Source organism: Primulina huaijiensis, unplaced genomic scaffold (genome assembly GCF_012295235.1).
Source record: "Primulina huaijiensis isolate GDHJ02 unplaced genomic scaffold, ASM1229523v2 scaffold37775, whole genome shotgun sequence".
Taxonomy (NCBI): domain Eukaryota; kingdom Viridiplantae; phylum Streptophyta; class Magnoliopsida; order Lamiales; family Gesneriaceae; genus Primulina; species Primulina huaijiensis.
Window position 1 is genome coordinate 142,671 of NW_027358831.1, and position 17,864 is coordinate 160,534.

General features: G+C 38.5%; 4 protein-coding genes across 9 annotated transcripts; 2 read left to right on the top strand and 2 right to left on the bottom strand.

Annotated features, from left to right (window-relative positions):
- Positions 1-183: 183 nt before the first annotated feature.
- Positions 184-2,645, bottom strand: LOC140968675 (uncharacterized). 2 transcript variants are annotated; one of them, XR_012173820.1, is made up of 4 exons: positions 2,510-2,645; positions 2,274-2,346; positions 1,068-1,204; positions 184-483 (listed from the first exon to the last, which is right to left on the bottom strand). XR_012173820.1 is itself a non-coding variant. In XM_073429708.1 (3 exons), the coding sequence occupies exons 1-3, from the start codon at positions 2,592-2,594 to the stop codon at positions 471-473; spliced, it is 171 nt and encodes a 56-aa protein (XP_073285809.1). In that variant the 5' UTR covers positions 2,595-2,645; the 3' UTR covers positions 184-470. The 2 variants fall into 2 exon arrangements, 1 of the variants encoding a protein (XP_073285809.1); XM_073429708.1 differs by lacking the exon at positions 1,068-1,204.
- A 104-nt stretch (positions 2,646-2,749) lies between these two features.
- Positions 2,750-4,981, top strand: LOC140968673 (protein SICKLE-like). Of its 3 annotated transcripts, XM_073429706.1 has the most exons (4): positions 2,759-2,907; positions 2,959-3,202; positions 4,056-4,678; positions 4,775-4,981. In XM_073429706.1, exons 2-4 carry the CDS (start codon positions 3,082-3,084, stop codon positions 4,862-4,864), a joined length of 834 nt encoding a protein of 277 aa, XP_073285807.1. In that variant the 5' UTR covers positions 2,759-2,907; positions 2,959-3,081; the 3' UTR covers positions 4,865-4,981. The 3 variants fall into 3 exon arrangements, with proteins under 3 accessions (XP_073285806.1, XP_073285807.1, XP_073285805.1); XM_073429705.1 differs by lacking the exon at positions 2,959-3,202 and having other exon boundaries at positions 2,750-2,907; positions 3,897-4,678; XM_073429704.1 differs by lacking the exon at positions 2,759-2,907 and having other exon boundaries at positions 3,041-3,262; positions 3,897-4,678.
- Positions 4,982-5,871: 890 nt separating this feature from the next.
- Positions 5,872-8,188, top strand: LOC140968689 (uncharacterized). Its single transcript, XM_073429729.1, has 3 exons — positions 5,872-6,375; positions 6,928-7,260; positions 7,546-8,188. Exons 1-3 carry the CDS (start codon positions 6,025-6,027, stop codon positions 8,047-8,049), a joined length of 1,188 nt encoding a protein of 395 aa, XP_073285830.1. The 5' UTR covers positions 5,872-6,024; the 3' UTR covers positions 8,050-8,188.
- A 701-nt stretch (positions 8,189-8,889) lies between these two features.
- On the bottom strand, positions 8,890-17,638 carry LOC140968733 (protein ESSENTIAL FOR POTEXVIRUS ACCUMULATION 1-like). Of its 3 annotated transcripts, none has more exons than XM_073429813.1 (10): positions 17,477-17,638; positions 16,518-16,606; positions 15,450-16,358; positions 15,258-15,378; positions 14,957-15,145; positions 13,774-14,535; positions 11,001-13,626; positions 9,842-10,038; positions 9,698-9,757; positions 8,890-9,455 (listed from the first exon to the last, which is right to left on the bottom strand). In XM_073429813.1, exons 1-10 carry the CDS (start codon positions 17,523-17,525, stop codon positions 9,076-9,078), a joined length of 5,382 nt encoding a protein of 1,793 aa, XP_073285914.1. In that variant the 5' UTR covers positions 17,526-17,638; the 3' UTR covers positions 8,890-9,075. The 3 variants fall into 3 exon arrangements, with proteins under 3 accessions (XP_073285914.1, XP_073285915.1, XP_073285913.1); XM_073429814.1 differs by having other exon boundaries at positions 13,774-14,412; positions 14,957-15,148; XM_073429812.1 differs by having other exon boundaries at positions 14,957-15,148.
- Between the last annotated feature and the right edge of the window lie 226 nt (positions 17,639-17,864).

Genomic DNA, 17,864 nt, shown 5'->3' on the forward strand with positions numbered 1-17,864 from the left:
TTAGCTAACCAACATTCACATTATTGATCGTCGATTTACTTATTATAATTAAAAAAATATACTATTTTCCCTCCTAAACAGCCACAAAAATGGACAAGTACCTCATTTTCTCGGAGAAGTAATGCGTTTACGTATTGGAGGGGTGTAAGGTTCATTTCTTTTGGACAGTGTAGTACAAAGTGGTTAATTTAACATGTTCTTCGTTGCTAAATAGGGGACAATGCGCTTTACCCCATTCATCACTTGTGGCAAAATGATAATTAATTAACTTACATAAACAAGAACCCAAGTTTTCGCAAACCAAGCCCCCACTGGCTTTTAATGAGTGACAAAATTCATGAATCAGACATAATTAAACAGAAATGGAATGAGTGAGTTGCTGCGGAACCATGCTATTACCACATTATTATGTACTTGTTCTCATTGTTGCTGTTGGATGCCGCGCTGATTTCAAACGACACCAGCATGCCTCATTGCAGATGCCTGAACAAAGATAAAAATCAAGGCAAAAGAGCAAATAATTAGAACCAACAACTGGAGAAAAGATTAGTGAGATTATTCTCGCAACACAGAAGTTGTTAGTTTAAAGGGCATGTGCATATCTAGAAACTCTGAAGTAAAATTTCACAGGTCTCCATTTCAGTATGCCAAAGGTCCTGTTAAATGGGAAATGGAATATACTCATATTGAGTTCGGATAAAGGAATTTAATTTGGAAAGAGATTTGCATTAACATCTTGAATACATTCGAAATCCCCTTATAAGTACTTAGGGATATAGGCAGACAGAAAAGTCGATGTGATCCCACTATTTGAAAAAGTATTTTCACCAGAATATTTGCGGAATTAAATGAACAATTGGGACCGATGACTTTGAGCAGGCATTATGCTTACATATATACTTAATGCAGCTGAAGAGCAAAGTTACAAGAACAAGGGAGAATTAACAGAAGAAGCAAGTCTATGGAGGAAAATTCATGCATTTTCTAAAGTTCAGGAAAGGACAAGAAACGCAAAAGAAGCGGTAAAGTGCAGGCACGAGAGATGAAGAAAATGCCTTAAACATTACCTAGGATAATGCTTTAATCCTCGTGAATGTACCAAAGGGATAAGTAGAGTCACACATAAGGACAGTTGAAGTGAAAATACCAAGACAACAGAAGTCATGATCTGAGACCATGTTTTTATTATTGCTGAGTACTGAAGCTGGAAGGCATGGTTGATAATTGAGAACCTTTACGGTAATGTCAACAGGAAACTAGGCAAAGTCACTTTACTTAATCGTTTTAGTTGCTTCTCACCCTCATATAGCATGCTACGAAGGACTAGAACCACCAACATCCACGTACTACTTATAAGATAGTTGTATTTTAATGCCAAATCATGATACCACAATGATGATAATGTATCGGTATAAACTCTTTAAATATAACTAATAAGTTACTTGTGGTTTGTCCAATTTCATATGCTTATGTTAAACAAATACAGATTTTATTATTTCAAATCTTATGTTCCACACAAAACTAGGAACAAGTAGATAAGATAAAAAGGAAAAGCAAAGGCAAGAGAACCGTTGAATTTAAAAATATCTTAGTTTTACATGAAAAGATAAACATAAAAAGCAAATATTAAAAATAAAACATGGAATTTTCTTACCATGTTTGAGGGGAACCTCTAAGGCAGAATTTGTATATAACATGGGAATGCCGTAGAAGTCACATGCAGAGCTATGTAAAACAAATCAAAACAAATACTCAAATGAAATGAGCTACACAATGTGGTAAAGCTTTTCATTAAGATCTCACTAAAGTAAAGCATCCGGTTTTTCGTCGGCAATTTTTACCGTTCATTTGGCTCAACAGTATGACAGGCAATGAAACCAATGTGAAACGGGATTATCAAAACAAAAACTTCTTATGTTTAAACCGTATATACCTATGTGTGCACGTGCTACTTTGTTCTTTTTTACCAATTCAATTGGTCATCAGTTGACTTGTCGGAGGAGTTACTAACAAGCATACATCAACACTAATTGAAACAAAAAATTCTCTAAATTGGGTTCGTTCCCAATTGCTACAACCAATTAAACCACAAATTCAAACACATAAAGCATACCCTCCATAGGCTGGCTCCATTCAACAAATTAAAGAGAGAATTTTTTGCCATAAATATGCACGAAAAAACAAACAACCCGTGAGTAAAAAAAAAATTGCAATCCAAACTTCAATCTGAACAAGGAATAAAAAAAAGGGGGATATGAATTATCAGAGCTCACCCTCGGCAGAAATCAGTGACGTATCGAGAACTGTTGTAGAAGATAAACCACATTAACACAACTACCAGTGTATCTCGACAACGTTAAGTACAACACCAATTAATTGATAATTGAAAAAACTTTCGTATAACTCTGCGGAATTTACCACCAAATCGACAAAAGTCCATCGATCCACCCATGTAAATCCAAGTTAAACAAATTGAATCACAGGAAAACAGAAACAAAAATGAGGATACTGAAAAGATAGCGCTCCCACCAATCCAACATATAGAGCCCGAAAGTGACGTTGTAAAGATAGATCTTGCGTTGAATCCAGTTCATCCCGTCAAGAGTTGTGAGCTGCTCTGTTTTGTGTACGATGTTGACGAGGCATTCATATGCATGTGAATGAATCAAAAGCGCTACTTCATTAAGAACGACTTTTATTTTCGAATAATCTTTGATTTTTTTAAAAAATTAAATAAGCAACCCCGGCCCGTTTTGAATTTTTCGACCGGCTTCGTTTGAGCAGTAATAGAAGAAAACCCTCTCCCATGCCCAACAGCCGCGAGGTTCCGCAGCAACAGAGCCACCGCCGTAAGCTTTTCCGTGGAAACAGAATGAATCTGAGCAGGAACAGAGCAGCTTAAAAGAGGTATAATTCGTTGGCTTTATTTATTTCTAAATGACAATTTGGACGTAGCAGTTGGATTCTATAGTATTTAAGCACTTACTATGGAGGAATCAGAGAAAAGAAGGGAGAGACTGAAAGCTATGTGAATGGAACCTGCTAAAGCAGATATTAATATTGACTCTTGAGAGTTCTGGAATGGTATCACATAGCCTTTCCAACCCTCTGATTGAAAACGAACCTGCTCCTCCAATTACAGTACAATATTCTCGTCCGAGATTTGATTATCATACAGACCCTATGTCTGCTTTTTCTGCCGACAAAAGGAGAAATAACTTCTTGCATCAGGTCTCGCAAGGATATTCCAGCGTGCCTCCAAGTAATTGACTTCTATTTACTGCGTTAAGTTTTCCTGTTTATGGTGCCATCACGCGTCTTTTGTTTTGTTAACTTTTGGTATCGAATGTCTGGTCTGTTCAATTTTTGTGCTCGTTTGGTTGTGTATCGCAATCCATTGATATTTTTATTACGGAAAGTAGCAAATTGTATTTTTTCCATTCAAATCTTAGCCTAAGAATTTTGCATTTGCTTTGGTTCCATTCACTAACATTTATTTGCAAACACAGTTAAGTTTTTCATAGAAAAGTAGGAGTTTCGACTTGTTGCAAACAGGCGAAGTAGGGAAAAAATATATAAGGAATTGTAGCTTATGATGTAGTGGTCGTGTTTTTCTTTTGAAAGGTTTTTGCTACTTTATGGTTAGCTCGTCTATCAAGTGCATTAGCTGTAATGATGATAGGAAAGTTGTCGTTTCCACAAAGACTAATATTTAGTATAGATCATTTCAGGCATTTCCTTCAACCTTCTGACCTGGATTGAAAAAAAGTAATGCAAATTAACATGATTTAGCCAACCATCGTTTGTCTCATATCAATAAATGCATTATACCTGAAGATCACATTTGTGAATTATATTTCTGATTTATTAATGTATTTCCGTGCCTAATTGTCCAGATATGACTTCATCCCCTGGACAGAGGCCAACCCATGCACCCGGAGGCCATCGCATTCAGTGTTCCTCTCTAGGAGCCCCAATGGGAGCGGCAGGCCCTTTGGGCCCTCGAGAAAATATTTCAAATACTTGGAGTGGATCATACAGCAGCTTAAACTACAACAACCCGCCATATATGCGAGATGTTAACTTTCCAAATTCAGGCGTTGGCCGGGGAGGTTCTCCTCATGCTGTTCATGGTTGGGGCAGGGGTGGTAGATACAGCAACAGCCCCGAACTCCAATCCCACCACGATTCACCAAATATGCTAGATGTTAACTTTCCAAATTCAGGCGTTGGCCAGAGAGATTCTCCTCATGCTGTTCATGGTTGGGGCAGGGGTGGTAGATTCTGCCCCCGCCCCCAACCACACTCCCGCCATCATTCACGACATGGTAGCGGCCATTATTCTGATTGGGGGAGAGGCAGGGGTCAATCGCTAAGTTTGGGACCAAGTGCTAGGAGAGGAAAAGATTCTCAGGATCCTGTTTCAGCGGAGCTGCGTCCAGACTTGTATTACAATAAAGAAATGTTAGAAGATCCGTGGAAAGGGATGACTCCTGTTATTTGGAAGGGCCCAAATTCTGATGGCTCCTGGCTTCCGAAATCTCTTAGCCTGAAGAAAACCAGGCCTTCTCCTGAAGCTTCACAGAAGTCAGTTTCTCAACCGAGCCTTGCCGAATACCTTGCCACATCGAATGATACTGTTAACGAGCCAACACATGAAGAGCATGAACAACCAGAAGTAAGGGAATCATAAACACGGTGCGCTTTATGTTTCGAGAGCTTGTGATCATAAGATGGTGTGTTGAAATTAACTTTTAAACTTGATTTCACGTAGCCTCCCTCAAACAGTGATTCGGGAAGGTGTTTTGGTGATGCGAGACGTTCATCTGGGGATCGAATGGAGACTATTACGACTCTCTTCTGAAATTGACCTTGCATATGAGATTTTATTCCAAATTTATCTCTGTACGTGTTCTCTTGTTCCATTTGAACTTGTAGAAACTGTTGTCGCCCTCTCTAATGCTCTTTTCAGATTATTTAAGATTTAATGCAAATTTTTTGGATGTCTGATATTAGCTGTACCATACCGTTGGAATCAACCTACACTGAAAAGGGTGTCTGCACCAAAATTTAAAAGTTTAATAAATAAATATATGCACATAACTAATGGAGGATAGTTTGGTGCATAAAACTGTTAATGAAATACTACAATTGGGTTATTACTCTCACTCCAAATCCGATAGTCATTTTTTGTCGAACATGTGATATCTATATTTGACCTCACGTATTAAAAAAAATTTTAAAACAATAATGAATATCATTAAGTTAACCCAACTAAATAATGCAATTGCTTAGAGACATGAGACCTAAATGAAAATGAGTTGGGCCAAGAATTGAGCCAGTTTCTTTAAATTACAAATTAAATGGTGTAGTCAAGTTGGTGCCTTAAATTTGGTCAACGCAATAATAAATGTCTAAAAAGTGAACAAATTATTCACGTATATAAAATTACATTTTACCTCTTTTTATTTATTTGACTCCATTCGAAGGTATAATTTTAAAGTCGCATTACTAAGACATGAACAAAGTTTTTTTTAGTTTCACTCGAATAGTTATGAGCAAGAAACACCTCCCGTATGGAAAACGTTTACCTTATATCATAACCAATTTTTTAATATGGAATCACTTGCATTTTAAAAACTCCTAAAATAGCAACCAAAAAAAAAGAAGAAGAAAGAAAGAAAGCACACACGGACACGTAGTTTGTGTGAAATTTATCGTAAAATAAAGAAAAAATCATGATTTTTCTATGAACAATGAAGCAAATAATCAATTTTTAATATTTTATTTACAAAAAAAATGTATTATTATTTTTGAAAATTTTAAAAAGAAACAAAACAAGAACGCCCCACGACCTTCCACCCCATAAAAATGAAATAGAAAAAGAAAAAAAGAGAGAAATTTAAGGGAGGGAGAGGAAACGAGGAAGGCAGGCCCCTACACATTCATCCTTCCTCAACCGTTCCTCTACTTATAAACCGGCGGTAGCTGTGGCTGTGGGGCTGTGGCTGGTGGCGGTGGTGCATGTGCATGAACATTATGGTGAATCGTTCGATGAGAAAGCTATGTCCAAATCTGGACAAAGAAGATGGGCTGGAGACGGTGCTGGAGGTTCCCATTCCGGAGGAGATGTTTGATAAAATGGGCAGCAACGCCGCCCTCCGCTGGCACAATATGCGCAATCTCATGCGAGCCCACCACCGCAGCGTCGCCGACAGGTCATCTGTGCCGGCGGTGAATTCCTCGGCAGCAGCGTCATCTTCCTCCACCAATGATCAGTTCATGCTCCTGCTCAAGCTGGTTGGCTCTGCTTTCATTCCTTATCAAGTCCAGTTGGATCATGCTGTCACAATGCCAATCAAAGATGGCTCCATTGTAATCACAAATTTTCAGCCTTAATCTTTTATTGTGTTATTTTTTAAAAAAAAATACTATTTTTGTGGGATTGTGATTGTTGATGCAAAATATATGTTCTCACCAAAGCAATTTTAATGTCGGTGGCATGTGGTGGTGTCGAATGTGCATATTTTTCAGAAACGACTCGTAAATCTCGAATCATTTTTAGTATTAAATGATTTTATTATCATTTCTTTTGTAATTTTTGCATTCTTAAATTTTGTAATTCTGAAAAGATTTATTAGTTATTGAGACAAAAACAGGGATATCTCTATCATATAAATTCAATACCGCCGATCTTCGGGTTTCACCATCATATATCCCAATGATGTAGATGCTAAAATATTACATATTGCTTCCCCATTATATGTCTCCTTAAATAGGCTGCAGTTTTTCTTTCTTTAGCTGTTTTAAACTACATCTATATGCCTACATGATTGGTTTATGAATTTCAGGGATATGTCAGCAATTTTTTCTTGATTTTAACATCTATCCAAATGCCAAAAATTGCTGGTTTTCGTGTTTAAACAGGAAGCGTCTACAGCAAAATACATAGTACAGCAATATCTAGCAGCAACAGGAGGGCTGGCTGCCCTTAATGCCGTAAATAGCATGTATGCTGTGGGGCAAGTGAAAATGGTGGTGGCATCTGACCTTGAGCAAAGCACTGATAATGTTAAAAGAAGTTGGGAGGCAGGTGGGTTCGTGCTGTGGCAGAAGAATCCTGATTTATGGTTCCTTGAATTGGTCGTTTCGGGATTCAAAATCAGTGCCGGTAGCGATGGGAAAATCGCATGGAGCCAGTCCTCCACGAATTCAAATGCTTCAAGAGGTCCACCAAGACCCCTTCGAAGGTTCTTTCAGGTACTTAACCAGCGTGAAAACGATCAGGGTAACGCTGGATTGTTCTCATGTAGTGGAGCAGTTAATTTTTTGGGCTTGAGCTCTGCTATCGACCTTATAGCCTAACAATATTCTTGTTACGTCTTGTTCTTGCTTGCATGCTTTTTCTAATGATCCTACAAGATTGAACTATATAGATTTCATGTGGACTCTGTAGAATTGATATTGGTCAAATGCATATGTTTTGTACAATACTAGGATAATTACCTCACGCAGTGTCGTTTCTGTGATATTATTATATATAAGGGTTTGGACCCAAGATCCACAGCCAACTTATTCTTAAACGCGGTTTGCATTGGGGAGAAAACCATCAAGGACGAAGATTGTTTTTTACTGAAACTCGACACGAACTCAGACATCCTCAAAGCACAGAGCACACCAAACACGGAGATCGTCCATCACACTATATGGGGATACTTTAGTCAAAGAACTGGTCTGTTGATCCAATTCGAGGATACAAAGTTGATAAGAATGAAAGCTACCAAAGGAGATGACAGTGTGTTCTACGAAACAAGCATGGAATCGTCGCTGCAAGATTACAGATATGTTGAAGGAATCAACATCGCACATAGTGGGAAGACTGCTGCAACGTTGTATAGATATGGAAAAACATTGAATAGAAGATGGAAATTGGAGGAGACTTGGAAGATTGAAGAGGTTGATTTTAACATTTGTGGGTTGTCTTTGGATTATTTCTTGCCGCCAGCTGATGTCAAGAAAGAACATGAAAATGATGAGAATGGAATGTGACATTTAAGAATTTATATTGATTTTTAACTTATTTTTGTCCAAGAACAAAAGCTTAGGTGATTTTTCTTTGTTAATATATGCTTGTTTGATTTGTGTAATCTTACATTTCATTTTATTCTCAATATTTATGAGGTTTGAACGGAACGAAAGATGTAAAAAATTATTGAAACAAAAGGATAGAGTTTCATGATATTTGAAATGGATACATGAAGTTGTGAAGTTAAAAGTACATAGAAAAAAAAACTGAGTTAAAGAGAGAAAAGAAACATAAATAAACACGATTGAATAGATTCTAAGAAAATTACTTAAAAAAGTAATTTGTTGAACGCTAATGATCTAAAAAAAAGTTTTGAGTCATTTAAATTTTAATAATTTATGAGATACATGAAAAATAGGAATTTAATGATTTTTTTAAAAAAAATAGGAATTTATTTTATTGAATTCTAATACAGATTAAAGAATTGAGTTGTTTTTAATAATAACAAATGGAGTTGAAAATAATGATCATAGAAGAAAAGGAGAGAAGCGAACACAACAGCCTTCCTTTAATGAGAATATAAATCGATATTTAAATGATTCTTTGTTTTCATTCCATGATAAATTATGCCTATTCAATTTTCAGAAGCGGACACAAGCACATATTACTTTTCCCTCGAGTATATTAGCTAATAAAGCCTTAATAAAAAAAACTATACGTTTTGTAATGACAAGAGGTTTTGGCAAACCAGCCACATATTTTAGAACTGAAACAGTATCATCCATCCATATATATTGGAACGGAGGTAGTAGCATGTAAGAAATTAGCTCAATTAAGATTTAAGATAACAAGAAATAAAGAAAGGAGGAAACTACAATTACTGTTACTACAATCAGTACGAACTCTAGAGCTCAGAATACCTTGACAAAATTGCTTTCAGCAGAGTATATTAACTGCTGCATTGCCTCTATAAACGAGAACTAAAAACCAAACACAAAAAATTTACAGTCGGCCAGCTGACAAATGTATTTACGATTCCTAGTTGCTATTTAATCTTCAATTGTCTGAATTTCTCCCATCATAATTCGGTTACTGACCACATTGAATCCCAAGACCGAGGGACTTACTTTCTTCCCTTTCTTTCCCTTCTTTTTTCCACCTTTTGCCTCCACATCCGTAGCTGCCACAGTACCCGGGACTGGGTTGCCAAACCCATCAGAAGTCATCTCAACCAACCCCGAGGCAGTGGTTTTTTTATCATTCCCATTTTTGGAAGCAATTTCAAAAACATCAGCAGGCAAAAAATCTTTGTAATTAAGAAACTTGTCGATAAATTCACGATCAGGATCGTAGGAGCCAAGGTTCTCAGTCAGAAGCAATTCCGCCTCCTCTCTCGACTGCTTTAGGCAAAATTCCAAGAAACTCGTATCTACAAGTAGAATAGTACATTAATCAGTATACACAACTAAGAATTTCACTAAATTTTTAGGTATTTGAGATTACAACTCGAGCTCAAGTAAAATCAATAACGCCAGCTTCTATGAAATACAAGATGTAGACCCTACACGGATGCGCAGTTCAGGGACCAAGACTAGGAGGAAGTGTAACAGAGGTAAGAGGATCAAATAGTAATTCTACAAGAAATTTTAAAAAATCGGCGGTCAACAGTACCTTTAGATCCAATAAGCCGGATGCACTCATTCTCGCACCATTCTTTAAAGCCCGTAGCCTCTGCAATAGTAGGAAAAAGGGTTGATAAACATCCCCATTTTTTCCAAAAAAATGCCAAAGAAAAAAACCACCTAAAGTGTCTACCTGAATGCTTGGTTGACACACCCTTCTTCCCTTTCTGGGACGGCTGAGCAGAGGAAGCTGACGCAGAATGCGAATACTCTGCAGCCCTGGGCCCAATAGATTTCTGCCGGTTCAGTGACCCCCCAATAGCTCCTTTCACAGGGGTGCTGCTTTTGCTACCCAAACTACCTTGGGTTCTAAGTTGAGGAAAACCTGACCTGTGATGCATGTGGTAGAGTCACCTTTTCAGCCAACAGATTTCATTCTTCAAGATGACACAAATATGATAAGCCATACAATTACCTCAAACCCAAGCCTTTCGAATCAGGTTTTTACCAAGAATGCATGAAAAGAATTACCACATAGATGTAAATAGCTAGCAAACACTGCTTGGTATGGTCTCCAAACAATTTTCGAGTTAGAAATACTTGAAAGACTAAACACTACTAGGGAAAATTATTGGCCATTCGTTTTACAAATACTGACAGCGACCCCATCTCACAAGCTCGCGTTCATAAGAGGTAGTTTGTTTAAATTGGTGACTTCCAGTATCAATTCCAACTTTCACGATTTATATTCACCCATGTATGGTCTCCCTTAACTCAAGCACCCAATTCCAGCTGTGACACCCTACACCGGGTCAATCAGTTAAAAATCAATTGCACAGATACCCTCCAGCTGATACGCCATCTACCGTGGTTCCAACTGAACATTCTGACTAGATGTGTTGTCGATTAACGAGTTTGTGTGACTAACCATGGCCTAACTCCCATTAAATATCTTTACATATGCAGTGGAACTCGCACTGCTTTTTGCAAACAATTATTGGAAAAGAAAGCATCATGCTCACTTTCACATGAAAAAACATCATGATACATGGCATGGTAAAATAAGCAAAAAGTCAACACTCCGAATCTAACTGCCAAATTATGAAATTACTAGACAATTATGTGAAAATAGACAATTTTATAAAATAGATTGGCAAACAAATAATAAATAGACTGACAAATTGTGGGAATATTCGACAATTATGTGCATAATACCAATGGCTACTGACATGAAAACACTATAAAATAAATCAACAAACTCCATGAAAAACACGATACTACATGGTCAAAGCAAGCATCAACATTACATGTAAGATACAGAAGACAAATAAAGAAAATAGAAAGACACGTACTGCTTTTCCTCAGCGGCTGGTCGTTCCAATGGGCCCCAGAATAGATCATCCTCAACTTTATGTTTTAAATGGGAAGAACCTTGCGGGTTGATAGGGATAGGGGTTGCAGCCTTTGCAGGAGATGATGAAGATAATGACCAAGACGTACGACTCACAAGGGAAGGTTGATTTGTAGCAAGTTTCTGAGAAGGTACCTGAACCACAAGCACTGAAGAAGTAGCTTTCTTTTCCTGTTCCTTCAGTATGTCTCTCAACGATGCAGGTTTATCAGACTTCCCAGAGTCGGTGAACCAAGCAGGAACAGGGGAAGGACTAGTAGACTCCCCCTTCCAGACAACAAAATCTCCCAAGGAAGGACCAGAGGGAATATTAGAAAGCACTTCCTTCTCCTGCTGTATTTGGCGAACGTTTTTTCTTTTATCATTGGGACTTGATCTAACAGATACATCAACTGAAGCAGCAGAAGCAACCTTGGCTAAAGTGCCCTTGGTTTTAGCAGATTTCTTTCGACCCTTTTTAGTATCTTTAGCCTCAATAAAATCATCTATGGTTGAATCAGTTTGAGAACTCATTATGTCTCCAGGTGCAGTGTCGGAAAGCTTAATCTCTCTCTCAACTGACTTAACATCATCAGTTTCCCAGAATAGATCTTCTTCTTGGTTCTTTTTGCTCTTGGACACCAAAGTAGTATCTGATTTTACATTTAAATCAATTCTGGTAGCATCAAGCTGAGCTTTATGATCTGAATTCACAACTACCCCAGCCCAAAGAGTTTCAACACTTGTGGAGCTCAGAGGCGTCAAGATATCAGAGGCAACCATTTCTTCTCGCGCTCTGCTCTGCTCTTCCAGCTGTATTTCTAATAATGATTTTGGCTTAAAACCAGGAGCAGGTTTCCACACACGGCCAGATGGAACTTGTCTTTTGTCTGGTGAAGCATAAGCAAGTTGTTCGGTTTGAAACTTTGTCTCACTGGTCACAATATGATTTCTAGTCTTCACGTCAGGGAAAGAATTTTGGTTGGGTGAGTAATCTACAGCCACGACACCATCAGCAACGTCATCAGGTTTCTTCTTCTCCTTTTCGGGGATAGATTCTGCAAATGCATCTCCATGGACAGAAAGTTTCTCCAATTTTTCGTTGCCAAAGTTCAACCCTTGAAATTCAGCTGACTTTGGCTGTTGTGCCTTAGAGACAACCCTAGCCAAATCCCCAGCAACCTTTGCAGGCTTTTGCTTTTTTGCTTTTTTATCTGACATTTTTTTTGATTCCCGTGTTTCAGGAATTTTGACTTCCCTGACCGTATTGGAATCGTCCTCCTTACATTGATCCACATCTTCCGGCGCTTCCAATGCTCTTGTAGGAATCTCTTCCAACGCATCTAGATGTTCAGGAATCAACAGCTCCGTCTTCTGAACACCTCTCTGCAAGGGAACTGCTTCTTTTAAGTGTTCGCCGGGAAGAACACGTGAAGTAGCGTCCAAGGCTGCAACTCTAACAGATTCCTCTAACTGTGATGCATGTCCCAAAGAATATCTGTTTTCTGTTTCTGACTTGGGTGTTGTATCCACAGCAGCCGTAACAGTCAAAGAACTCTTCAGATTATTTTTAACTTCTTCCACAGGCAGAGAGGCATCCCAGTTGTTTCGCTTCACATTATTTCCAAAAATTTGATGAGGCAGATGTACAGAAGAAGATTCTGAACCAACATTTGAGCCAAGATCCTCAGAAATGCTGGAAGGTAAAATAGTGTTGGAAGCACTCTGATCTTGCAAATTTAGAGATTGCTGCAAACCCATCTGAGACAACTCGTGCAGTTGTTGAAACCTTGCATGATCCACGCTCACATTTCCACCCGCGAAGCTGGATGTTTGTAAATTTAACATTGTTGGGTCACCCAAATGTGACTGGGTCTGACGTTCAGACAGCACTTGTGAAAGCAAATGTTGCTGCTGAAGTATTAACTGTTCCTCCTCATGTTTCTGTTGATGCTTAAGTAACAACAATTTATCTAAAAATGACAGTTGCTGTTGTCCAACTGGGGCCTGAGACTGTAGCTGCAACAAGTACTGTTGTTGCAACAAACTCAGGAGTTGTGGATCTTGAGAGAGACCGGTAGCGAGTAGCTTTTCTCTTGTTAACAGGTTACTTTGATTATCCATAAGGGGAGCTAGCAGATTAGACAAAGAAGCATTCTGTGACTGTAGTCTCTGCTGTGCTATCCCAAATGCAGATTGTGGGGGGAAATTCGGGCCATGATGCACGCTCAAGCTATCTTGATGTGGGTCCAGACCCCCTTGAACATGAAAATTCGACCAGCCACTGATTCCATTGTTGCCGGTGGGAGCAGATCTGTCATGTGAGTTCTGAAAGGTCGACAGTAAATCTTTATTCTGCATGTGATGGGCTGCTCGAGCATTGTCTGCAATTGCAGATAAAAGCTTTGATTGTGCAAGTGAGGGGTCAATCACATCTGCTTTTGCAGCTATGGAAACTTCATCTCTCCCAGGCCAAAACGAATAGGGATTTTGCAGAGATCTCTGGCTTTCCAAAGAAATTTTTTGGGCCAATAGATAAGGGTTGTCCCCACTATCAGACCCCAAAGGAGCACGTGCACCCTGCATACCTGTTGAACAACACCCATTCAGTTTGAGAAGATACATGCTATCATGGAAACCATAAGATTTCATAAAGGAGACATGAAAGTATCAAAAGATGCTGAAGATCAAGAAGTCAAAAGAAGGCTTTTCCTTTCTTGACAAGTTACACGAACCTTCACTGAGGGCAAACTTCTCAATGGGGGCACTATTCATTCCACCAGACATCAACGACTCTAGATACCTGTTTTCTGCATCTGTTCTTGAACCATGATTATAATTTGGAGCATTTTTCAAGAAATCAGCCTCACTGGAAACCACGTGAGGCATCCCAAAGCTACTGTAATTCAATCTACCAACTGGATCATGGATTTCTGTTGGCTTAGAGGTACTAAATCCAGGAGGTGGCCGAGCCTTGGCACGCAAGTGAGGCATCACATCACCGAGTAAAGAAAATGGGGCCTCGGCGGGTGCACTGGCCAAGCGAACTTGCAACTCTATGCCAAAATATCCGGACTCAAACCAAGTAATTATATCACTCCCAGAGAAAGGACCTTGAATTTCACCTTGGGGGTCTTTATAGCAAAGGACTAAGTCTTCAGGAGATGGCTGAGAAGCCTTGTGTTGTTCCATCTCCCGGTCAAATACAGCAGATGGTTGCCTTCTCATTGCAGTGTGACCATCACCCATCTGCCGGATGGGTCCTTTTGTGGAATTAGACGAATCCATCAAACTTTTTTCCCAGAGATTGTTAGAATCTTTCTGAACATCGCTAGATTTCTCTCTCCAATCGTGAGAAATTGAACGAGAGCGTTCTGCAAAAGATGAAGACCTCCATGGATCTGAGTGAAGAATTGAAGAATTCCCCGACATACTCGATTCTCTAGTTGCAGGAATATCATTAATTTTCTCATGGAGAGTGTCATCTTTTTTCATAGCTGAAAAAAAACAATAAGTCATTTCCAACATCAACACAACAAATCAGGGAATATTTTCCCAATCGAATCTAGCCCAAACGACTGACTCTAAGCACAGTACTGACAGTGAGTTAAGGTTCATTCACATTCAAATTATAGCCAAAAGAATACGTCCAGGCTTGGTAGTGATACTGGGTTAAGATCCATCCTTTCTCAAAAAAGCAAACAGAATTAAGAACGGTCTCGTAGAATTGGAACCTAAAATGCAACATCTAAAACTAACTCACAACAACGGGGAGAATAACCTATGACCATCAAGATCATTTCAAATTAATTTTTTTATTAATTAGTGAATCACAGTGTGGGATTAAGAAGCCAGTTGATCACGCTTCCTGTACCACAGCACAATTTAGAACAATCAAAATGAACCATTTGAATTTACCTTCAACATTCAGTTTGTGATCAGGAAATGTTTGGTAATCCTTCATCTTCTCAGCCTCAGTATTAGGCCAAGAATATATGTGTTTTTCATGAGATAATCCTTCTGAATAATTTGAATAACCACCCCTGGCATTGTCCAAAGTTTCATGCTTAAAATCCTCATGAGTAACTAGCAAATCATCCCTACCCCCTGCTGAAGTAAATCATAACATCAGAATTCAATATTCAACTACATGAACAAGCCAAAGAAAATAAAAACACAAAAACAGAGTGCAAAATTGTAAATCAAAGTACATAAATACCAAGCCTGTTTTGTTTCGACGGCATAAAATCAGATGTAGTTCGACCAGCTGATCCATCATTATTAATCTGTGGAGCACCACTACTCACAATCTCCCCTTGGTCAATGCCCTTCAGAATAAACTACAAAAACACCCAAACAATTAACAATTATCTTTAAACTAATATCCCATAAGAGCAGAATATAAATTTACCAATTCATCAGGAGTTGGCACACAAAAAGCCAGAGGTTCCACAGGTTCTTCTTCTGTGAGTGAAGGCACTTTTACAGCCCCCTCAAATAAGTTAGAACAAGATCTCATATTTGATGTCCTGTATATATCAATCAATTTTGACCGGTCATATTTTAGAGGATGGGAATCTCCACGGCTACTCTCACTTTTTTCAGAGACAAATCCACGAGCTTGAAAGTCAGTATCCATGTGCAAAAATGAGCTTCCCTCCGAACTAACACTTCCCCTGCCAAGAGAAAGGATTGTTGGAGCAGGGTTTTCTCCACGACCACGGCCATGTGAAAATGCATGGATCGGCTTTTGTGCCGAACTATGGTGACTAGGATCTGCTTTACCTCGACTGTAAGAAGAGTTAGATCTCCAAGGCCGATGGTGTTCTGCACCCTTCTCGTCCTTTCCATGGTAAGGAATGTAGGAGGAACCTTTATCAAGATTTATGTCCACTTCTTTGTTGGAGTCCCCCCTCTCACGCGAAGCCTGGGTCTCCTTATCACCCGGCCCCCAGCGAGAGTTCCATTTGTTCTCCCTACGTTGGTCATGACTTTCTTTTTTTCCTGTATCAGTCCATCGGTCCCCTGGGCCTCGAAATGCTTCCCCGGATTGTTTCCCAGATGAATCAGTCCAGTGATCCACCCTACGGTTATCAGTATTCTCTCTTTCCCCCTCCTTCCATCGATCTTTGCGGATAGCAGAATTGGTCTCCCTTTCTTCATCACGCCAGCGATCGCGACGACCAGATTCCATATCCATAACTGATGGGCGGAAAACATCTTTTTTCTTATAGTTAACATCTAAATCATCTCCATTTCCAGGCAGTTTCACAGCATCTGAATGACTGGAATGACCCGGAACGGGGTTGAAATGGTTTTCCTGTAAAAAAATATTAATATAACCACAAATTGAAAAAAAAAAGTGAGGCCATCGAAAAACATCCTCAAATAAAAAAGACCCTTTCTTATTTCATTCCAACATCTCATGATTGCAATAAGCAAACTAAGTTAACAAGAGCACAAGTTAAAAGTGACAAACCCCAGTAACCAATCCAGTCTTATTATCCCCTGGTTTTGGAAGAAGCCACTGTGGTGAGAGCGGAATGAGATTGTCAGAACCTTGAACATCTACATTCATCAGAAAGAGATGACAAAAGTAAATAAAGGGCCAAAGGCATAACTGAAGATAATATTTTGCTGTCTCAGCTCTCAATAGTTGGGAAGATACTTCAATATTCATCAATTTGAGTTGAACCAAAACATACTATATTGACGTATCGCTTAAGAAAAAGATAATAAAATGGCATCCTTAAAACTTAAAACCTTATTATGGAATCCAAAAATGAACTACATTGCAGAAGTATTTGATCCGCATACAAACAAAATGCTGAACATTTTGAAATGTGTTTGCAACTATTAACTTTTACAAATTATGGTTAAACAGCTGAGCTAGCTTATATCAATGAGTTCATTCCACCACCAACCGATGAAAAGATCGGCCCTACCAGTAAAATGTATGGTAATTTCCTGCTTTCTTTGTAATGAAAAGTTGCAAACAAACAGCGATGTGGCACTCAAACTCCAGCTTAATAGCCGAAGAAGTAAACCAAAATTTAGCAGTAGGTTAACAGTGCAAGATCAACACCGTAATTAATAATTAATAAAACACTAAAAATAATAATAATAAAGTAAAAACATACAAAAACAAATATCACCCTTCTTTCGCATTTAAGAAACTAATCACAAAATAACAGAAATCATGTAAATTCATCAATCAAGAAAGAAAACCCTAAACCCGCAGTACGCCACACAGGGAAACATACCAGTAGCTTTAATGTAGGGTTTCATTTAACGAACAAAAACAGACTCTAAAGAACGTAAATTTAAATACAAAAAAAAACTTTTTTCCCAAAAAATTGAAAAACTGATATATACGACATATCGGTATAAAAAAATCTGAAAAATAAACTAATCGGTTGAATGCGAGGGTGAAACGACCTTTTGGGATCTGATTAGGGCGAGAATCGAACTCAGTCCTGTCAGCCATTGATGATGGCGAGCGAGACTTTTAGAGAGAAAATACGGTAAAGAGAGAGAATTAACAGGAAGAACTCTTGTGATAGACTGCTGGAAAAAGGAACGAAAAGGCGAGGCGGGGGAAGTATAGGGTAAGGGCAAAGTCCAGATTATAATAAAATAATAATAAATTAAATTAAATTAAATTAAATTAAATGTCGGGGCTTATATTAAAGCGCCCATTGTTAGGGCTGACAAAAAAATATCGAAAATTTCGGTCTATCGAAATTATTGTACCGAAAAATATCAAATTTATCAAATTTTTGGTATACCGAAAATTTCGATACGGTACGGTAACAATACCAAACTT